Below are 24,247 nucleotides of genomic sequence, written 5' to 3' on the forward strand. Positions count from 1 at the left end.
TAGGACTTTCACCTGTGAGTTAGTTCAAGTTACTTCTTACTGTTCAAAGTAAGAACTTCTAATAAAATTCAGACTTTTCACTGGATGTCTTTTCTACTCTGCAATGAGGTGTTACTACACTGAAGCATGATCATTCCATTCCTTGAGATCCTTTATATCCCATAATCAGTTTTATATCTGAGTTTCTGAAGTGAAGCTTTGCTTGTCATTATGAATGTTTACACTGTAGTGTATTGAACTGTCCAGCCCCCATTTACAGAGCTGGATGGATGAATAAGCCACTCATTTTAGCTATTTTTAGGTAACCTTGTAACAATGTGAAAAGACTGCATTTTCTGATATAGTAGGTTTTGTTTCAGACAGACTTTAAAAATTTTGTTTACATTGGAATTATCCGTTCTATGTCATTCCATCTTTTCAACAGCTGGCAACATTTTTTTTAATATTTATTGAGATATTTGCATATACTTTTACTTTCAGAGTTAAATAGGTTCTCTTAATGTAGTTGCTTTTTAGATGACTTTTTTAACATTTTGCTTTTATAGAATGAATTTGGGTCTAATAAGATTTTGTTGAATGAAGCTGGAAATGTGGACAACGAGTTATTCTTCTAAACTTGTTATTTTCAATAGAATCGTAAGAATGATGAAGCCTCTTATGAAAAGATGTTGAAACTGAGACGAGAGTTTAGTAGAGCCATAACAATTTTGGAAATGATTAAGAGAAGAGAGAAAACAAAACGAGAATTATTGCACTTAACCTTAGAAGTTGTGGAAAAAAGGTAACATTGCTACTATTACAAACCAGTAACAGCTTTAGTCAAATGATAGGCAAAATGTCACCAAATTTAAGCTTTATAACAACTGAAATTGATTATATAACAAAATCTACATTTTTTGAAAATTGTGATTACTACTTTTTGTTTTAAAAATCAGATTAAGTTACCAGCTCAGGTTGCAAATTTGGGCGATATTTTTGTGTGTAGTGTAGATCCTCTGTTATACGTAATTTTTCGTTGTTGTTGCAGAATCATTGAGTTGTATTTAGAAAAGAACTTGGAGATCATTTTGTCCAATTCTCTGTATTAAAGTTTCTGTTAAACAAAACTTGAGAGAAATAAATGTTTATTTGATTTTATTTTCTGATTAGTTAGGAAATACTTGTTTCATTGCATTTTGAAAATGTATTCTCTGATGTAATTATCCTTTTCCTACATAATTAAGTAGACTATGCTAAACCTAACAAAATTTTGTGTGTTTGCTGAGGTAAGCATTCTAAGCATCACTTCCTAGTGCTTGAAAATATAAAATATATGAGGATTCCGTCTTCTGTGTCCCTTAGAGATTAGGTGGGTGGGGGTAGGGGCTGGTTTTGTTTTTACTAAATCCCAAATATGGGCTTCTTTATTCCCATAAGTTTTCTCTCTTAAGAATAATCTTATTGGGCTTCCCTGGTGGCGCAGTGGTTGAGAGTCCGCCTGCCGATGCAGGGGACGCGGGTTCGTGCCCCGGTCCGGGAAGATCCCACGTGCCGCGGGCTGGGCCCGTGAGCCATGGCCGCTGAGCCTGCCCGTCCCGAGCCTGTGCTCCGCAACGGGAGAGGCCACGGCAGTGAGACGCCCGCGTACCACAAAAAAAAAAAAAAAAAAAAAAAAAAAAGAATAATCTGATTAATTGTTGGCTCTGTTTGATTAGTTGTGTTCCAAGTAAATGAAGTATCATTGTTTTTTTATTTATTTTTTATTTTTAAACTGTAACATTTTCTTATATATTATTTCCTTTTCAAGATATCATTTGGGAGACTATGGTGGTGAAATCCTTAATGAAGTGAAGATCAGTAGATCAGAAAAAGAGTTATATGCCACTCCAGCAACTCTTCATAATGGAAATCATCACAAAGTCCAAGAATGTAAAACTAAGGTGAATATCTTCTGGGGAGAAGCATGTTTGGTAGTATTGATCAGACAGTTGGTTTCTGAAGTTGTCTTATAATAGTTTGGTTAAGGAAGAAAGTTATTAACATGCTTGAGTTCCTACATTTTGCCAAGCACTTTGCTAGGATTTTTTATACACACGTTGATTCATTAATCCTTATAACTTCCCTTTGAGATAGATTTTTACCTCTGTGTGACTTCCAGATCATAAAGTTGTTAAGTGGCAGATTCAAAATTTGAGTCTAGGTCTAACATCAAAGACCATGTGCTTTCAACTATGCTGTCTGCTTCTTTATAGAATATGGGTAATTAAAGCTTAGTTATTATCACGAGCCTTAGCAAATCCTACATCATAGTGGAAGGCATCAAAATCTAAAATTAAAGCTTTCTTCATTGAGACTATTGGAAGTTATTCTTATTGTCATCACCATTGCCATAACCAGCATTTATCAGTTGCTATCTATCTTGACTTGAAAAAGTCCTACAACTTCTAGATCACAGTTTCTTCCTAATAAAGAGCACAAGTAATTACTTTAGTTTCTTAGACTGAAGAATTATATTTATTCATTATTCACTGTTCCAAGTGAATATTAAGGTATTCAGTTGAGAAATACAAAAATTAATAAAACTTTTAAGGAGCTTAGATTTTAAAAAGAAACAATAGGTTATTGGCTGAGCATTTAGACAGTAGAGCTGTACTGTGTAGCAAGATTTTAAAAGTGACTTAGGGTGTTTGTGGAAAATTCATCTTTTAAAAATGTACACAATCCTCAGTTTTCATGGGTTCATTCCTAAAGGTCAAGGAAGAATGTGGAGCAGAAAGACTCCTCCATTATTCAACTCATGTCAATTCAAACAGCAAAGTTTTTTCTTATTAATCACAGGCATCTAGCCCACCTACCCTTTAAATCACACTTGCTTCGCCATAAACAATACAATAAATGTCATTTTGTACATTATTTTTAAAAATCCTTTTTATATAAATCAGTGCTTTTCCAAGGCATATTATTGGTAGGCATAGAATATGAAAATCTCAACCCCAAATTACTGACAGAATCAGCCTTTGTTATATATTGATTCTTATTTTAGATCATCTCTAAGATTAAACACCCGCCCTATTTAAATATTAATTTTAGAAATATGGTTGCATCCATTGTTGCTCTACCCTATTTCACATAGTTAACTGTATTTCCTTTGTCACACATCCCACCTTAAAATATAAGTAGTTTCTGAGAAGTTGGGGATTTCTTTTTGATGTCATAGCTATATCCATTGTATGAAACCATTTATATCTCAGTAACTTGGCATTTAAGCAACATTTTCATCACGTGTAACATTTTTGACCCTAAAGTAGTTTTTACAAAAATCTGAGCTACATGGGGAAAGGTATAACTTCCTCAATATTTTTATACTTTCATAGTGCTTGTACTTTGATGCTTAGAACAGTCATTTTCAAACTTTTTAAAGTAGTAGATCTCTATTTATTAATTGAATGCCAATATGTTAAAACAGAAACAGAGCTGTTCTGTTGAGGAGAGGTGGGTGCTAGAACCCACCCCATCAGTCTCTTTGCCAGATGGCCTCTCACATACCACCACTGAACTCTGGGGTACCTGAGAACAGTTTGATTATTGTTCAGTTGAGGCAGTAATGATTCATTTGAAAAAGTGAAGTTTTTTTCCTAATTCATAAGCTTGTCTGTCTCAAAAAAGTTACCCCACATGTAGACATTTTTTAAAATTGGAAATGAGCATAGAAATGAATTTATGAATTTATAATCTAATTCAAGTCATTTTAAAAATAAAAATAGTTGTTAATTTTAATCATTAATTAGATTTAAATAAAATTAAAATAGAATTTAAATACTTTTTAAATGATGGATTGCATAATAGAACAATTTTTAAAAATCATTAACATCTTAGTTTAAGTATTGATAACAATGTAGAAAGTAAATTTAAGTGTCATAATTATTTTTCACTGTAATTTGTGAAAGCAAAACATTTTTCAGTTTATGGTCACATAATAATTTTTGCATATTAAAACCAGAAAATAAAATTACCTCTGGGGTAAAAATGTATGTTTTTCAAAGAGCAGTATAGTTTTTCGTGCTTTCTAAAATGATTTTCATTTCTTCCTTTTGGGGGAAAAATCGTCATGTAAACAGCACCCGCATCATTTGTCTTTGAAAGAAGAGGCTTCTGATGCGGTTCGTCAAAAGAAGAAGTACCCAAAGAAGCCTAAAGCAGAGGCTTTGCTAGCGTCTCAGCAACCCGCTCCTGAGACACTGCCTGTGATCAATAAGAGTGACATTAAGCAGTATGACTTTCACAGCTCAGATGAAGATGAATTTCCACAGGTGCTTCTTTTAAAACTATTTTAAAGACATTTTCTTCTAGTCTTTTATATTGCTATATTTTAAAACATAATTGACATCTTAGAGTTTTGATTCTTGCTTTCTTCACCTAATGTTATGACATAAACAGTTTCCACGTTATTTATGTTAGTTACTGAAATGGTATTTGCTTCTGTTATTTTCTATCAGTTGAATAAAGTTTATTCTGTTGTGTAGCATTTAGGTGGTTTTCAGCTTTCCCTTTTATAAAAATTAGCATCTCTATCTCTTCCCTCCTTATTTAAAATAGATTATTAGAAATGGAATTCCTGAACTAAAGATTATAAATATTTTAAGACATTTAATACATCATTGTAAATATTCACCAACAATAATTCCACCAGCATTGTATTTTACAACTTTTAATGTAAATTCTGCTAATTTGTTTGGCAATAACTGTTTGATTCTAAAGAAAATTTAGAACTGGTTCAAGTTTTAACTTGTGAAAATAATTATTTGGTTATATTACAACAGTTTTATAGCAAAATGTTTGCAGTTTAAAAATCTTAATTTTTGTTTCATATGTGCTGTCTTTAAAACAAGACCTTTATTTTATATATTAAAGGATCAATTTAAAACATACATTCTTTAGCACCTGATCTAGCAATGCCCTCCTTTTTTCTTTTCCTTATGTTGTAGGCAACCTAAAGAGAGTACTATAACAAGCGTTATCATATTTTAACATTTTGACTTACTTGATTTAAAAAACATTTTTTTTTAACCAACATGACAGATATGTTTGGAAGCAATGACAGATATGTTTGGAAGCAAGACAGTTTATAAAACACCTTGTTGTTGTAACTATTTAAAATCTAGAGTTTACATAAAACTTGTCCCCTTTGGCTAGATTATATTAGTTTTATTCTTTTGTAGATGATTTAGTTTTTCTACCCCAGATAATATTTTAGCATTCATGTGTGTTGTAACAAATGCACAAAAATGTGTTTAATTTCATATGCCCTTAAAAAGCACTTAAATGAAATCATTTATTAAAATTGTCAGAGGATCATGTAGTTAGACTCAGGCAGGGCTTTGAATAGTCATGGGATATTAATTAGATGACATTTGAAGGAATGAGAGAATGAATAGTAGGTCTTTCCCAGGTAGAAGATGTAGGGGAGGGCTCAAGGCAGAGAAAACAGCATAGTAGAGGGAACTGCTAGCAGTTTGGCATTGCAGGAACATAAAACACAAAGGGGAAGAGAGGTGAACGGAATGATGCCTGGAGTAGTAGTCAGATGACAAATGGCCTCTATCTACATTATATATACTGGGAACTTCTTAAAGAATTTTAAGTAAGAAATGACATAGTTAGATAAATGTATTTATAAAAGCCAGTAAAGTTTTGCTATACACTCCCAGCCCTTTAAGAATGATGCCAGGGGATACTATGTCCAGTAGAAACTTTTCCCTTATTGCTAGAATCAGTCCATCCATCCTGATAGACACACTCAGCACACTAGTCATATATTCCTCATCTATTAAGGGGTCTTCATTTCTGTTCTAAATTCAAATATTTATTCATATAGTTCCCATTCCCACATGAAATTGCATTTCAGAACTTTTAGGTTCCTCTGAGTCCTTATACTAGGTCTTTGACAACATTAATTTTTATAATGGTATCCCCTTTTGGCTAAACTGTAGGTAGGCATGTACCGGAAGTTGGACATTATTCAGTGAGGCAGCTATTTAGAATGTAGCTCTTACAAGATCAGGATTTTATTGCTTAAAAAGATAATTAAAATAATATATGCTTCTTCTTTGTCCAATAAACAAGAACAAAGGAATAGGGAGCCTTAAGAGAACAAGCAGTTTAACCAGACTTGTCCAACTGATTGGCAGCAGAGCAGAATAAAAACCCAGTCTCTTCTCGATCATGCTTCTGATTCTCCTAACATCAGCTCTCTCTTCCTATGTCTCAGACCAAATCCTGGAATCCCCTCCTGGGGTAGTCAGGAGGAGGGGATGCAAAAAATTCCTGAGGCTTTGTGACATTTCCTGTATATATTTTAGAAGAGGTAGATGATTTGTAAAGGAACCAAAGTGTAAAATTCACATTTGGGATTTCCTTTCAAATTTCAGGTTTGGGTTTGGTTCCCCAGGAAGAAGAATTAGCCCCAGCTTACTATTTCTGTGTCTCCCCCATAGTGTTGGTGGAGGTATATTGGAACCTCAAACAAATGCCTTTCTCCCCTGGATGACCCTGCTCAGTGGTAATTACCACAGTTTGGAAATAATGTGGAGAAAGCATTTTTCCTCTCAAAATAGGAAGAGAGGGATTCGTGAGGTAATTTGCAAGTAAATATGGTTGAGTCAGCATTGTCAGAAAAAGAGATGTACTCCAAAGTGAAGTTGCGAGACAACTGAAACTTAAGTACTAAAACTTTTTTTAAAAATTTTACCCATTATGGGTAGAAATTTATCTAAACCATATTATTTCCCTGCCATATCAGAGTATATTTGTATTTCATTTAATCTGTTTTTTGATGACATTTGTAAAGTTTGCTGTTGAATAATGTATCAGTGCTGCCCTAGAGGTCCAGTCAGATTATATAGGGATATTTGACCTAGTATCACTTGGTCCTATGCTTTTTAATATGTGACAGCTTTTTGAAAGTCTTTATTCTTTTGCTGTCAGGTGGTGGGCTTAGTACTTCTCTCTGCAACCAGTCTGCTTACCTTTTAGCGGGTCCTCTTTCCTCTTTTGATTCTCTGCTTCTGATCTGCTAAATTTAAAAAGTGATTTATAAAAATGAGTGAGGAAATAAGGGACTCCCCTTTGAGTGAAATGTGTGACCTTTTTGGCTTTTGGGGATGGGAGGCTATTCATAAACCATTTTTATCTTCCTAGTTTGGGGCTTTATTATAGAGAAACAAAGTTATTGTGTAAAAACATCTCTACTTATAGGTGAAGCATAACTGTTATTACAAAGTATTTATGGCCACATACAATATTTACAAAATGTAAATGGGATATATAAAAACCATACTAATTCTTTTTAAGCCTGTAGCCCTTGCATGTTCAGAAGCAGTTAAGCAATAATACCATGTGAACTTACCTGCAAGAACCAGTCCATTAAGAATAATGATTTTTAACCATAGAAAAATTTTGCTAATCTTTAAATGTTTGGGGGAATTCACTGCCTACTGTATGTAATATAGGAGTGATTCACTGTTTGTGATCAGATTCTAATTTTAGACCATTACAAAGATTGTTGACTTTTGATAACTCCTAAATGGAATGCTTCATGCCTCTTTCTAGGTACCGTCCCCAATATCAGAACCCGAAGAAGAAAATGATCCTGATGGTCCCTGTGCTTTCAGGAGGCGGGCAGGATGCCAGTATTATGCTGTAAGAACTTTATTTTTTGTGGTGTTTTTGTGAACTGGAATTAACAGGTAACTCATGTCAAGGTGACTTAGTCTTGATCTAAAAATGGGAAGTCAATCAGCATTTTTTATTTAATATCCCCTATGCAGATACCAGTAAAAGATGCTCGAAGGTACTGAGTCCTTTCAAAGGAGATCAGAACCCTTTATTTGGAAATTCATAACTGCTCATATTTTAGAAATATAGCTCACTTTGGGCTTTAACTATAACTTCAGCAGTTATGACAGCTACTCACTATGTCATTGCTGGAGTTAAGTGAGCCCAGAATCTCTAATGGAACCCTAGATGGCTGATGAGTGTTTATTGAAATTTACTTTTGGGCAAGCCCATCTTTTCCATACAAACCCAGTAAGTATCAAACATAAAGGAATCATTTTTAAACCTCCCGCATGGCAATATATTGTCAAATAATCATATTCATAACTTTTTGTCCTACTTAGAAAATGCTTTGTGCTGTTAAGTCAAGTTTTGGTGCAGATTATATCAAGGAATGACCCTCACTCCCAGATGCTAAGGTTTCAAGTAAGGTGTAAAGATGGAGTAGTGAGGATGGCTCTCATATATGGCTTTTGGAGACCTTTTGTCTTGTTGCATTATGGTAAACATATACACTTATAGTTTTTTCAGGTGTGTGTGTGTGTGTGTGTGTGTGTGTGTGTGTGTGTGTTTAATGTAGAAGAGGTGTAGAGAATTGTTTATAAGTTATGTGTTTGAGAAAAAGGAGACAGAAAGTGGTAACATAGAAAAATAGAATGCTAGAAGAAATAGGAAGGCAAAGAAATGGCCTGTATGTTCTTATAAGTAAAGAGGAAGTATGAATTTGACCCATGCATACCTTCTTGAAGTGCAGTTTTTACTCCAAAAAATTTCCTTCTAGTTTATCTCTGTAGGAAGTCTATAAATTACTAACTTCATTATCTCTACTTTTCTACATAAATGTTAAAAGCCACATTATTCTTTAAAGATATATTTCTTTTAAAATATAATATCTTAAATGTATTTGTAGTCATAAACTAAATTTAGTTTGAGTTATTTTGGTGAGTGAACTTTTGAATCAGTTTTATAGAATTTTACCTGGTTAATATTTAAACCCTAATTTTAAAATTTTATATCTAAATTTTAATTGCTCTGCTAATGCTGTAGTTGCTTTATTTTTATCATGATTTAACTTTTCTTCATTTCAGAATCATTCATGAGTTGTTTGGGGTTTTTGGGGGGTTTTTTTGTTTTTTTTACATTTTTATTTATTTATTTTGCAGCCTCGTTTGGACCAAACTAACCATTCGTTGGAAAATTCAGAATTGGTAGATTTGGATAAGTTGAGATACAGGCATTGCCTTACAATGCTCACAGTCCCGAGAAGATGTATAGGATTTGCAAGGAGGCGAATTGGCAGAGGTGGAAGGTAAACTATTTGTTTTGACCTCATTTTTGTTTACAAGCTGGAAGGGAAGGTATAAAGAAAATGCTAAGTTCTTCTAGGTAATATTTGGCTTTATATTGCTTTTCAGGGTCATAATGGACCGGATATCCACAGAACATGACCCAGTCCTGAAACAGATAGACCCTGAAATGCTGAATGGTTTTTCAAGCGCTTCCCAAACTATAGACTTTTCTTCTAATTTCTCTCGGACCAATGCTTCCAATAAACATTGTGAAAATAGACTGTCCCTTTCTGAAATATTAAGCAATATCAGATCATGTCGACTACAGTGTTTCCAGCCAAGGCTACTAAATTTACAGGACAGTGATAGTGAAGAATGTACCTCAAGAAAACCAGGGCAGACTGTGAACAATAAAAGAGTTTCTGCAGCATCTGTAGCTTTATTGAACACCAGCAAGAATGGCATATCAGGTAAGTTGTCACTTTGTTAAAAGTATATCCTCTTCTCCTTAATTTTTCATTATCCACTAAATAGACTCTCAGGGTGAATTTTGAAGGTTTATTTTCATGACCCTACCGAGGAAAGGAACTTTATCTTAACCTATTACATTTTTTTCCAACCTAAGAAACTAAACTCTATTATTGTGGTTCACATTTTAACCAAAATGTCCTAACTGATACCTATAAAACCACTGCCTTGTATTTTGAATGTGTGTGCCTGGTATGGTGAATGTGTAGGCACAATGCATAGGGAATTCCCTATAGGCAAAGTGGTTATAAGCTGCTGTCAGATCATCATAGCGCAATACTGTCTGCTTTTGTTAAAGAAAATTTTCATTTTACTGTATTAACTTTGCTTAAATGTAAACATTGCTTCTCAGGAGTACCATTAAAAGCTTTCTTTATGAAAAATGATTTTTAAAGAGGTTCCCTAGGAATAGTTGTAATTTTGGTCTGATAACTTACCTCTCTAATTGAGATTGGAAAGTTTTTTTCCTCTTAAGAGACATTGTATTCAAATTAATATACATAGGCATTGTAAAATAATGTATAACATCTAGAGGATCTAAAATGTAATTTTGATTTGTTTTCTTCTGTGGATAGGCTTCTCTTTATCACATGTATACAAGTATGTATAATTTATAAATGTCTTTGTAATGTATACATTGCAAAAAAATGCGTGGTATCCAGAGGCAAAGCTTGATGTGGCTTGACTTATACTGTTGATATTCTTTCTTTCTCTAAAATGTACATATTTCTAAATTATTTCCTAGATGGTGCATTTTAGTATGCAAAATTGTTATGTTAAACTTCTTCAAAGTGATTTTAAATCATTTTAGGTTGACATTTGGTCTCAATAGTATTCCGTCTTTCTTAATTACTGAACTGTTTATTTTCAAACTTGACTTAGACATTTATCTATTTAAAGGTTGTTATGGAAAATTGGATTTATTTGAATGATTGGAAGGTGGCATATCATTTCTCCAAATTAGTTGGTTAATTTTCTCCCAAACGAATTTAGGTAAGGAAAATGGAATCCCGTTATATAAAGTTCATGAGTCTGTGAAGTTTAATGACCTTTTGAAGCTCAAATGGATAAATACCTATTATGACTTCAGGTTGCAGGAGTCTTAGAAATCTAAAAATAGTAGGAAGTTGACGAATATTAGGTCAAATCTTTTTTTCAGCCAACTCTAAGACATTGTTCAAATTATTTAACTTAACTGAAATTCCTGTACCAAAAATTACTCACAATAGTTTTTACCAAAAAGTGAGTTTAAAGATATCATATATAGGCATTTATAATTAGATTTGACCATAGACTGAATTTTTTCTCTACCAATGAATACCATAACAAAAAAGTGATTTTAATATGTTCCTTCTTAAGTTGAATGTGACCAAATATTTGCAGCTTTCTACTGTACATTCCTGATATATTCCAGATCTATGTGACTCGACTGTTTTCCAGAAAATGTTTGTTGCGCATGTTATTGTATCATCAGTACTCTGTATGGATTCAGAATGTAACATAAATAATTCCATACAATCAGTTCTAGAATTTTATGACACTACCATATATCAGCATAAAATAAGCATTTAAAGTATTATTTTAGGCATGCATACACTTCTCAGGGAACTTAAATCACAAATATGCAATGCTAACATCGTAGATAATAAGACTTTTTTTATTTTTGCCTTTCCCCTACCATCAGAAAAAAAATAGTAGTTTTGGTCTGTGTAATTTTTCCTGCCTTATGTTTATGTATGTTATGTAATGGTACTATGTCTCAACTTAGTACCATTTCTTTCTTCCCTTAAAAACGTTCAAGGTTTCAGCAACAGCTAAGCTACATTAGAATCAATGTTTTAGAGTCAGGTCTTTCAAGTATGTATTTAATTATTTATTACTAGAGTAAAGGATTTTGTTCAAGTTTTTTTTCTCTGCTAACTATGACCCTATAGTCATTGAGGCCACAAGGTGTTTTGTTTTTAACAAATTTCTTTTGTTTCAAAATCTTAGGCACGGTGTATAAATTCATAATGAAACAAGTCTTTTTAACAGCAGTTTTGTAAACAACTGAAAAACTATGGCAGTATTTTTGTTTGTATGGGGCACGCCATGCCGCATGTGGGATCTTAGTTCCCCTACCAGGGATCAAACCTGGTCCCACGGCAGTGAAAGTGCGGGGTCCTAACCACTGGATTGCCAGGGAGTTCGCCCGTGGCAGTTTTAAGTACCCACTTGTTCCAGTTATATTCATTACATAGTTTCTCAGTTCTGGATAGATCATTTTAAGTGGATTCAGTTATAATTCAGTAAATATTGATAGAAATTCCTTTTCTACCTAAAGAGAAGGTTATAGGAATTTTTTTAAGTTATATTTTTATATTCGATGGACATGTACAAAAGAATTGAATCTTCATATATTTGGTTTCTTTTAATCTGTGTGTCTAACACTTTTGCCTTCTGCTTACTCTTCGTGGACTTGATCAGGAGAGCATGCATGTCTTTAAGAGTAACAGGACTGATATTTGTCAGTTACCTGGCAGAGAGTCAAGTACTGAATTTTCTGTTTCACAGCTGGGAAATCCCAGCAAATAAAGGGTTTAATCAGAAATAGAAACCTGACATATATACATATATACACTATTGATACTATGTATAAAATAGATAACTAATGAGAACCTACTGTATAGCACAAGGAACTCTACTCAGTGCTCTGTGGTGACCTAAATGGGAAGGAAATCCAAAAAAGAGGGGATATGTATACGTATATACGTATACATATAGCTGATTCTCTTTGCTGTACAGTAGAAACCAATGCAACATTGTAAAGCAACTCTACTCCAATAAAAATTTTAAAAATAAATAAATATGGGAAAAAAGGAATAGAAACCTGATATACTTGACAGTAATATTTATTTGTATCACAAGTTCCTTAGTTCTTAAAAAAAAAAAAACCTTGAACTTGAGGGCCAATGGCAAAGTATTTTCTTACTTTTATGTTGTTCATCACCCAGTTAATGTTTTTCAAGTCATAACCCCTGTGTCCTGAATGTATTCTAATTATTATTTTCAATACGGTACTGAATGGACTTAAAGGGAAACAAATAGAACTGTGTGTCGTAGTTATTAGTAAGAACTAAAACTAAAGACTTCATTTAGTTAACTGTTAAATAAAAGTATGTTTTCTTAATTGAAAATCTCTTCTCAAAGAATAGAAGCAGGACAGAAAGGAAAGATAGATGTGCCGCACATAGCAAGTGGATAACCAAGGAAAATTAAGTTTATACATCATTATTTAGGATCTAGTATATGCAGAGCACTATGTTGAGTGTTTAAAAGTTGCAGAGTTTTAGAAGACAATAATCCTTACCTTCAAGGAGCTTATACATGGATTATACATGACAGGTATTATTTTTTTATATAAATAGGTGATAACGTTTTCAGTCGTTTGAAACTGTAGTATTTAACTTTTCTTTTGAGATACTATTCTTAAATCCTAACCTTAAGCAAATTTTTTTTTTTTTTTTGTGGTACGCGGGCCTCTCACTGTCATGGCCTCTCCCATTGCGGAGCACAGGCTCCGGACGCGCAGGCTCAGCGGCCATGGCTCACGGGCCCAGCCGCTCCGTGGCATGTGGGATCTTCCCGGACCGGGGCATGAACCCGTGTCCCCTGCATCGGCAGGTGGATTCTCAACCACTGCACCACCAGGGAAGCCCAGCAAATATATTTCACATCTAAAAGTAGCATTGCTTGTTCAGACTTGAAGGGCTGGATTAATTTGCTTTTTTTTTTTTTTTTTTTGAGCATCTTCAAGGATTCATTTACTTTTAATCTTGGTTTAGACTAATGTATGGTTGCAAGTTAACATGTTTTTTCTTTTCTCATTTGTCTTGTGTACTGAATAGATAGATACCAGCAACTCTTCTTGAAGCTTTTGACCAGCTTCAAATATCTTAATATTACCAGTTTGTAAAATCAGCAACATTTTGGGCAGTTTTCCAGGAGAAATTCCTGGTTTTTAATTTTTCCAGTGTCTTTCCCATTCTTTTTTAAATTGCCATAAAATGTTTGCAAGCATAAAAGTTTTAAGAAAGGTAAAACTATGTTTCTAACAATTAGCTAAGGTACTCACAAGGATTTATTTTTTTAGTTAGGGTCACTTCTAAAGGTGGGAAATGGATTCAGACTTCAGGAGTTTAAAATTTTAGTTTGACTGCTAAAGGAAATAATATTGCAATTTCAGTTATAACTATTTAGCTTGGATGTCAGAAGTTTAAATGGATCTTTAGTCTGTTTTCTTTATCTACACATCTTTGTTCCTCATTCCCCACCCCCCCCTTCACCCTCTCACCTCCCATCTTCACCCTCACTATTATCCCCACAGTTTTGCAGTTTATTCATTAGTTACATTATAGGATGTGTAGTCCTAGACAGGTAATGTCGTCTTTCATGGATTGGAAGATTTGTCCTCAGAGTAGCTCCAGTGGTTTTATGTGAACTTTTACCTGATTCCTTGCTATGACCTAGAAGGTTTAAAATAGGATCTCTCTCCCCCTCTATATAGCCCCAGATCTAGCTTTTAAAACAAACAAAAATTGCATATAGTCAGCATTGCTTCAACAAAGCATGTGTTAAAACGTTTATAACAAAGACCTGCCTGGTAGGTGAAGAAGTGCTGAATAATATATTCATTTCAACTTTTAGATAATCTTTACTACCACATTAGATGTTCTTCATTAAGCTACAAAAATTTGGTCTAAGCTAGTGTTTTTAAAAATTCATGGCTTCCCAAGAATACGTCATCTTAGCCCACTTTGAGAAACACTGAATTAAAAGTTAAAAGATTATTTTAAAAAGGCAGCAGGTACAAGCATAAAAATCATATGTTTATATTCTGTTGTGGGGTGGTCATCCAGAAAATACAGAACGTGTTTTGATTAGATTTTTCTTTTTGTTAGTTTATCAATGAAACATCAATACAAAGTTGACAAATACTTATAAAGATTTCACACATACTCAAGAATATTCTCTGTGGGCCCAAGTTTAAGGAACAGTGAGTGATCTAGGGATTTAGAATCAATACACCAGTGTAAAATCTAGTGGAGATACCTAGAGTATGTTTTTGATGGGTCACTGTCAGATTATGAGAGGGAAAGGTGATGAAGGACCAACCTAGCAGAACCACCTTATAGGAACCACATGCCTGAAAGGTGAAGAAAGAAATGAGGGATGCCTAGGATCTTTGAAAACAGAATCAACATTCTAAGGATGGTGACACGTGTTCTAAGAAAAAGTACATGGATTCATCTGAGGAGTAAATCAGACCGATAAACCCAAGATAGGTAAAAAGCCAGGTAGGAAGATAGCCAGAAAGGTTAGAGGCTTTAGTGAAAAACAGACTGTCAGTTATATACACAAAATATTTAGAAATGCAAGTGTGTTACTGATGTACAGAATGACATATTTGCGTACGTAAAAGGGGAAATTCTGTAATATGTGACCTATTAGAATGTGTTACCCAGGGAGATTTCCAAAATTCCTTACTTAGGGAAAGGAATACTTCCTGTCTGTCTGGAATAGTGAAATATTGCCTTCACAAAACAATCAGAGTGTGGTTACTTTTAAACTGACAGGACTTGGAGGTGTGGGGTAGGGGAGATGGATGACCAGCATGGATTTTACTTTTAAGCTAGCAACTCATGAGGAGCAACTAGTAGAAAGAACTTGGCTTGGCCCTAAGCAAGAGAAGCAGATGTAGTTTCTCTTTTCATACATTCCCACTTCCTCTTTATGCCACTACCACCCATTCATAGCTGGACCCCTATTCTGTATCTCATTCCTAAAGAGATTTCTTCACACTGTTAAGTATGACCTTTTCCTGGTGTTATTTTAATGCTTGCCTCTTGATAACTCAAAGCCAATGTAAGAAATAAATTTCTTATGGAAGTATTTCAGTAATTTATGAAAGGAAAAATAATTAGTGGAGAAGGTGCTTTCAATCAAATTACCATCCTCCACCTACTAGTAAGTCAACCCTGAGGATGATAATTCAATACTATGTCTGTGTCATTAAAACCATACATTTCTTACCACTTTCCACTTGCCCTAACAAAATGAAAGAGGTCAGTTAGGGAGGATGTTTTGTATGTGTTCCAATTCTGTGTCATGATTACTAATTGCTATTTTTGTCTAAAAGTGTTTAATGCTCTAGAAAATTCTGAATGGGGAACATAATAAGCATTTTTCAAGCACAAAACACCTTTTAGTAAAAAAAGAACTAGATGTCAAGAATGAATCCAACATGCTGAGCTTGCGGTGTGGGGGAAGAGGAAAAAAATGAATGTAATATTTTAAGCATATCCATATTTTGGAAGTAAGTTTTATATCAGTGGTTTTCAACTAATAACAGAATCAGGGATGAGTTTTTTTTTTTTTTTTTTGCGGTACGCGGGCCTCTCACTGCTGTGGCGTCTCCCATTGCGGAGCACAGGCTCCAGACGCGCGGGCTCAGCGGCCATGGCTCACGGGCCCAGCCGCTCTGCGGCATGTGGGATCTTCCCGGACCGGGGCACGTGGGATCTTCCCGGACCGGGGCACGAACCCGTGTCCCCTGCATCGGCAGGCGGACTCTCAACCACTGCGCCACCAGGGAAGCCCAGGGATGAGAATTTTGGTATTAAAGTCAGCCTGAGTTTTAAAAAGTTAGGCAACACTTGAACATTAATTTGAGTAATTTCAATTGCGTCTTGGTTGGAATTTTATGAGTTTTCTATGGGGAAAAGTATGGGGTTCCTGAGCTAATTAATGGTTTCAACAAGTCAGGGCAGTAAGTAGACATATCCCCCCAGAAAACAGGAAATTTTATTAGCAACCCTTTTTAATAGCTACATAAAGTGATCATTTTTGGCAACACTTTGTTAGCTAATGACTACTAACCAAAAGTAATTTTTTTATTAAAAGAATAGTTTGTTTTTTCTGGTAATTTACATGTATACTTTATTCTGATTAGTAAGATTTTATAGTTGTCTGACTCAAAAGCTTTTGGAAAAAGAAAAGATTCTCATTTCTCTCTCAATTTTTAAATAGCTACTAAAAGTGTATTCTCTTTATTTGGTTTATTCCTCACTTAAAATTAACCACTGTGACTTCTCACCTTTTCATCACAATGTAAACCTTAGCTATGGGCAAACATAACACTGAATTTGAGGGAGTAGACCATACACCAGATTCCAAGTCCATTTCTTTTGAATTGGTACGCTGTTTATACACATAGGACTTAAACAGATTTATTTGGGTTTAACTTAAGATTTTCCTTCCTGCCTTTGTATCTAATAAACTATTTTTCATCTCTTTCCCAAGGTTTTCAAACAGCTGGAAATTCATGAATACTTCACATTTTCATTTCATTTTGAAGATTTTAAATTTAGAATTAAATTTTTTTTTCATCTAAAAATAGAACACTTGCAGTGAACTTAACATGTGCAAAGAAAGACATTTGATTTTGTTGGTAATTCAGTAAGATAACTAATGTGTACTTCAAAAATACAGGTAATAGTAAAATTGTAGAGTGAGAACTATCATAGGCCCAGGTTTTATAATCTTCTAAAAATAAAATTGCTATCTCAGAACTGTTTTTTCCTGATAATCCAATACTAATTTTAATGATAACATTGTAGAACAGAAATGAAGGTATATCTAAAGCTTTGTCCATCTCTGGGGCCTAATTCCTTTTTCATAGAAAACAAGCTGTACATAACTTGTTATATGTCTAATTTACCATCAAAAAATTTTTTTTAATTTCTCATTTATGATCCTACTAACTGGAAAACTTGGGGATGGGGGCTAGTTAAGTAACATAGGTTGAAGGTACAGTCTCCTATCTAAACTCCTTCAGGTCATATCGATTAGATAGCTAGATTACATTTAAAGGTTGACTCATATTAGTTGGTATTTCTTTATATGTATCTTTTCTTCCCAACTACACTGTAGGATTTTATAGCAGGGACCCTCTTTTTAATTTATTTTTTCCCCGTATTCGTTCTTAACTCTTAATGCAGCACTTTTCATCATAGATAGTAAATACTTATTGATTAAGTGAAATAGTTGGGAGAGAGGAAAGAAAGCAATAAAGAAAAATAGAGTAAAATTATTCTAGTAGTACATGTATTCTGATGTGATTTAATGTTTTGTGACTGTAGTAACATACTGACTTCTGTGGAGATAGCTTTGTGTCCTCTAAATCAGTTTATCAGTGATCTTCTGAAATATCGGTGGTGAATGAAAGTTTGTTTACATTTCTTTGAAAAAAGTGTTTCTTACTGTAACTTCTTCTTAAGTAATTTTTTAAATAAAAGTTTTAAATGTCTTCCTTTTATTTGACATTTAGTAACTTTTAACAGTTGGTAATAGCATAGTTGATTACATCTGAGGATGCTGAACACTTCTCTGATTTCCAGCCCGTGTTTTTATAGATAGAACTTATTTTAGACATCAAATCTATTGGCTTAAACTGTGGTTTAAGTCTGAATAAAAGGGAGAATCCTTATATTTGAACTACGTTATACAGTAAAGTCTACATATAGGAACTTTTTTAGCATGTGATATTAGAAGGTCATAGATATTAGCATAAGCCACTTTGGCTGAAAGATTTGTCGTTTTTATTCAGTTCTTTGCTGCTGATGTATATTGTGATTTGAAATTGCTTTTCGTCTTAATTGTGGAATAACTTCATATTGTATTCTACTTGTGTTGTTAAAGGTACTTTAAAACATACGTATCTCTAAAATTAATGTCCTTTTCCAGTGACAGGGGGTATCACAGAAGAGCAATTTCAGACTCATCAACAGCAGTTAGTTCAAATGCAAAGGCAGCAACTTGCTCAGCTTCAGCAGAAACAGCAATCTCAGCATTCCTCGCAACAGACACATCCAAAAGCACAGGTAAACCTATCTTTTAATCATGGTTATGTCTATTCCTTTCTTTCATAATTATGTCTTTTTAAAAAAATTTTAGTCAGGTCACAGAAGATAACCCTGTCATTGCCACTCTTGATTCTGGAGATCAAACCTAAGTGTCTTTTCAGTTAATTTACATAATTTTAAGTGACTAGTTTATATTTTATGAGAGGAGCACTAGAGCCAAATATATTATTTTTAATTTAGGATAGAAATAAGTACATATTTTTGGAAGGGTTATTAAGAATTCATAGAAGTAATTATATTCTCTTAGAACCATCATCCCCCACCCCTACTCCCCCAGAAATATTTTTACCAAGGATATGACTATCCTAACTCCTTCCTAACATGTGCGTTTAAGTGCCATGTGAATGTGCCCCATGAACTGAGAGGTAGTTGTCTCAACTTGTGCCATAAATCGAGACAACATAGCCCTTTGCCTATTTGAATCATATTTCCCTGAAGAAAAAAAAATTGCCACTAGGTGAGGTTTTCCTAGTCACCATTAAATGATTGACAGTCGGGATAAGAGTAAAAATACCATATAAAACTGTATTGCCAGAAGAAAAAAGCCCTGCCAACACCTTGATATGAGCCTGTAAGACTGATTTTGGACTTCTGGCCTCCAGAACCGTATGAGAATAAACTTACGTTGTTTAAGCCACTAAAAAGCTGTTTGTAACAGCTAAGCAGTTTAATACAGAATCAAAAGGAATATGACCATTAAATTTGCCTTTGTTTGCCTTTTCTGAATCTCAGGTATTTCCAACCTACTGAAACGTTAGGCTAAGACACAGTTTTACATTGGGACAAAAATGGCTGTTAGTCATCTCTGTTGTTATTTCATTTTTCCCATAGTCTGTAGACTGCCAAGTATTATTATTGATTGATTGATTGATTGATTGATTGATTGATTGCGGTACGCGGGCCTCTCACTGTTGTGGCCTCTCCCATTGCGGAGCACAGGCTCCGGACGCGCAGGGTCAGCTGCCATGGCTCACGGGCCCAGCCGCTCCGCGGCATGTGGGATCTTCCCGGACCGGAGCACAAACCCGTGTCCCTGAATTGGCAGGCGGACTCTCAACCACTGCGCCACCAGGGAAGCCCAACTGTCAAGTATTTTTAAAGGCATTCATTAACACTTATTGGAAAAATGAATAGGACATTAAAGGTTTGGGTTGTTTACTACCCTAGTTCTTTCTCATAAATAATTGCTTCCCAGTTTTTAGTCACTATCCTGTTTCATATGATGAAAATAGCCTATGGAGTCCTAGATCTCTTAACCTAAACACCTGTAACTGTTCAAGATGAAAAAGGCAGCAGCCTCTTGAGTTTGCTCATTTCTTAACATGTTCGTGAACTCATGTCTAAAAAGTTGAGAGTTTAATTTTGTTTATTTTATAGGGCTCAAGCACCTCTGACTGTATGTCTAAAACACTTGACTCAGCCAGCGCCCATTTTGCTGCATCTGCGGTGGTCAGTGCACCTGTTCCAAGTCGCAGTGAGGTAACCAAGGAACAGAACACTGGCCACAACAACATAAACGGTGTAGTCCAGCCTTCAGGTAAGCCTGTTGTTTCATGTGATACTTACTAGCTCAAAGTTGCAACTCAGTGATTTGAGGTATGGTTTTTGGTTTTCAAATCCAAGGGAAAACATTGTACAAGAAATCAATCTGGACTCTTCATAATATCTATGGATATGTATGGTGGAATAGCTGGATGTTTTCTAGAATTCACATAGAGCCTGCTCCCTGTTTCCTCCACCTATGTAACACTTCACCCTGCCTCGTTTTATCCACATACTGTCAGTTGCCTCACATCTTAGGAGACACATCGAGCTAATTGCTAACCATCATCGTTGAATCATTTGTACATTTATAAAAAGGCGAAATACAATTTATCAGTAAATTGGAAATTGGGTTTACCTTCCCAGTCTTACATACTCACAGGCCTGCTTTCTCTGACTCCTCCTCATGAAATACAGTATTGCTGTGAACATATTTCTGCTGCTTACTACTGAGTCCTCAAAGATTTGCTGTTCCTATCAGCCCTCAACCACTGCTCAGACCCTAGGGTTTTCCTCTTGCTTTTACATATACCCATGATTATGATTGCCCTTCCTTACTGATGTTCTTGCATGTGTAAATTCTAATGGAAGTCCAACCTTCATCTCCACCTGCCCTCAACCAGAGAGGACCTCTCTGTCCTATTATACAGTTTCCAAATATGGAGGCAGCAGAATACTTTGCAAACCCTTTGTGTAGGCTAGTAGAAAGAGGGTGTCTTTGGGGTTGAAATAAGTGAATATGTTACCAATCAGAAGATCTCTTTGGAGAGGCCGTTATATGGAAGGGTAATTTGGTATTTAACTAGATTACAAATGTTTGCATTTCTTTTTATTTTTAAGCTCCTAATTTTTAAAAAAGTTTAATGTCTCATGACTTGAATGGAACGATTTTTTTTTTTTTTTCCTTCTCCTTCAGGAACCTCTAAAACATTATACTCCACCAACATGGCTTTATCATCCAGCCCAGGGATTTCAGCTGTACAACTTGTAAGGACAGTTGGCCACACCACTACAAACCACTTAATCCCAGCATTGTGCACAAGCAGTCCTCAAACACTTCCCATGAACAATTCCTGCCTGACAAATGCAGTGCACCTCAATAACGTCAGTGTTGTTTCTCCAGTCAACGTGCATATCAATACACGGACTTCAGCACCATCGCCAACAGCCTTAAAACTTGCCACAGTTGCTGCCAGTATGGACAGAGTGCCAAAGGTTACTCCTAGCAGTGCCATCAGCAGCATAGCAAGGTGTGTGTGTGTGTGTGTGTGTGTGTGTTTCAAGTATCATTCTATCCCTTTCTGCTGGCTATCCTGTGGGAGGAAAAAGACTTTTTTTTTTTCTTTTTTTTAACCACTCAAGCAATAGATGTCTTGTCAATTGATTGACTTGCTTTTCAACAGATACTGAATATCTGCTTAGTCTAAAGCTCTGTGACTTAGATCATTTGTTTGAGGTCCCTGGTAGGATGTTTAAATGCCAGTCAGAACTGTAAAAAAAAAAAGGAAAAAAACCCCACATCAACTTGGGAACCATCAAACTGAAAAAATATATCAGTCTATTTTAGAAGCTTCATTTATTCTTCTATTACTTCTTTGTAGTATAGACAGTCCAGAAGGCTAAAGTTGTTATTAGCTTCCAGAGCTTTAGTTTTCAAATCAAAATTTGTATTTTCTTCAATATTATACACAAAGGGAAAGTAAATATTTTATGTATATTTTAAAATTGAGAATATTCTGGAGTTAATTAAATCCATGATAATGTATTCAGATTTTTTCTTTCTATGACACTAATGCATGAGAATCAAAAAAATTGATTTGCATGAATTAATAACTACATGATCTAAAAACTGTAAAATTAAACTATAGTAGAAAATAATTTACATAATATTGTGCTCCAAATGATTATTCTTTTTGAGCATCATATGCTCCATCTATTGTAAAAACACTTGCATTGTCATATGTTATATATTTCATAAGTAATTTATCATTGGCTTCTACTGAAATATTGTGTTAAATTACTGTCTTTCCTAAGTAAATAGTTATAATCAAGTTCTTAGGAATTACTAGGATTTTTTAGCTGAAGAAAACTTTTCCTCATTCCTGTGTAGAAATTGTAAAAATGGGAGATGTTCTTCTGCAGTATATGTTTTGTTGTAATTACATAAAAATGTATCTATAAATACTAAGTGATACACATCATATTCTAGAGAGTATTAATGTTTATTTTACTCTTTGCCTTATTATAGAGAGAACCATGAACCAGAAAGATTGGGTTTAAATGGAATAGCAGAGACAACAGTAGCTATGGAAGTGACATAACCTAAAACATGTGGCTTTGACCTGTGCTGATGGTGTGCAGTCATTCATATTCCAGCTGAATGCAAAAGGCGACACTCTGTGGATCACAGAGCGTAACAATGGACCTAAATGGACTAGAGTATATCGGATGTTAAATCGATATATGATGTATATTTTGTAAAATTGGGAAAATCACTACCTTGTAATATAGTTTATTTGTATCATCAATATTATTTCTGTTACTTGAATAGTAGATATTCATCATCATGCTTTTGCACTTGAATTTGCAACTGAATGGATTTTAAAAAATAATTCTTTAATGGGATCATGAGCATGAAATGGGATCCTGCATCACTTGTTTTAACTATTTATTTTGCCATGTTTACATTTTGTATCTTGTAAAAATAAATCCAACTTTGTGTCTAAAAAGTTAAAGATTCATAGCTAGGAAATGAAATTCTTGTAATTTTTTTCTAAAGGAACTGTAAAGTTTTCACTTGGTTCATTTTGTTTCACAATTTGACTAGATGGACTTTTTGGTAAATACTTTAGTGGCATTTCACTGTCAAATATGAAGTTCAAGGCAAAATAGTATTTTCTATTACTGTGCAGGGGAAAGGGATGGATCGATACATGCAAATTTAATGTAGTAACTCACTTTTCCATATATTTTGAATGTATATTTCTATTTATAATACCAGTTTATAAAAAATGATTACACAGAAAAAAGGACTAGGAAAAATTATGCATCTAGCACATTTAAACTGTGCAGGTATGAACATTTTTCAAGGATTACATTTTATCTGAAGACTGCATATTTTAACTGGCTTTACCTGTACCACACCACATAAAGGATATTTTGCCAGGTATGTACTGCATTGTGTGATTGCAGTAACCATTGGAGGTCTAGATATCGAGCCATCCCGGGTGCTGGGAGGGGGGGGTCGTGGCAAGATTTTGTCTTTTCAGTTTTGGGAGAGGTTTCCTGTGGCTACAAGGCAAGTAACGGGTTGGAAAACGTCTGACTGTAAGCGTTGGACACCTTCACAGTGTAGTGTTTTAGTGACTTTTTTTATACGGTTCTTGTATATTAGATACGTGTAGTGGTGTTTCAGAATGTTTGTTTATGCACTAGTTCAGACAACTTTCCCTGTTACTTGTTCTTGATAAGTGAAAACTGCAGGGAAATAAAAATACATATCAAAACATGGACATGCTGCATATGTGTTTATTTCACAATGTGCACACAGTATAAGTGAAAATTTAAGGGAGATTGTAGCACTTAACAGCACTTTTCATTTTCACAGTGCTTTCCAAGCATTAATGAAAAGAATTATAAGAAGCTCATCTGTGGGCACTATTGGGTTTCAGATAATCCAATATAAACTACCTTTGATATGAAAAGTTCTTAAAATATTTTACAGAATGTAAGTAATTTGCAATATAACATTCATTGAAATATCATAAATGAGCCTCATTTTATAAATAGAAGTTTAGAGTAGAATTATATTGCAAGGGGTTTTGTCAAGTAAGTACTGGGAAATGTAAATTTTTTAATGAATATGATTAAAACCATTTCAAACTTCATAATTTTATACTTTACATTTTTTATATCTGCAGTCCTGAAAGTTGTAAATTGATATGTCAGTTGATTTAATGGACCAGGGTTTCTGCTGAGAGTGGTTTTTATTCAGGTCCTGAATATGTAAAGCAATTTATGGTCAAAACCATAGGAAAAAATAAATTTAATTTCTTCATTGGTTGTGACCTGATAGGATCCATGCTCGTTTCTTCCATACTACCTCTGGAGTTA

The 24,247-nt window shown here is 34.4% G+C and overlaps 1 protein-coding gene across 1 annotated transcript in view; it reads left to right on the plus strand.

The window, feature by feature from the left end:
* Positions 1 to 24,024, plus strand: part of EPC2 (enhancer of polycomb homolog 2) — a 111,270-nt gene extending 87,246 nt beyond the window's left edge. Inside the window, exons 5-14 of the mRNA XM_059054323.2 lie at positions 633 to 781; positions 1,787 to 1,919; positions 4,098 to 4,289; positions 7,588 to 7,677; positions 8,976 to 9,121; positions 9,228 to 9,571; positions 18,414 to 18,550; positions 19,970 to 20,129; positions 21,051 to 21,384; positions 22,383 to 24,024. Of these exons, the coding sequence (XP_058910306.1) occupies positions 633 to 781; positions 1,787 to 1,919; positions 4,098 to 4,289; positions 7,588 to 7,677; positions 8,976 to 9,121; positions 9,228 to 9,571; positions 18,414 to 18,550; positions 19,970 to 20,129; positions 21,051 to 21,384; positions 22,383 to 22,455 (1,758 nt within the window). The 3' untranslated portion in view covers positions 22,456 to 24,024. The remainder of the gene's footprint in view (positions 1 to 632; positions 782 to 1,786; positions 1,920 to 4,097; positions 4,290 to 7,587; positions 7,678 to 8,975; positions 9,122 to 9,227; positions 9,572 to 18,413; positions 18,551 to 19,969; positions 20,130 to 21,050; positions 21,385 to 22,382) is intronic.
* Positions 24,025 to 24,247: the final 223 nt, after the last annotated feature.

Source organism: Kogia breviceps, chromosome 2 (assembly GCF_026419965.1).
Source record: "Kogia breviceps isolate mKogBre1 chromosome 2, mKogBre1 haplotype 1, whole genome shotgun sequence".
In the NCBI taxonomy this organism is placed as follows: Eukaryota; Metazoa; Chordata; class Mammalia; order Artiodactyla; family Physeteridae; genus Kogia; species Kogia breviceps.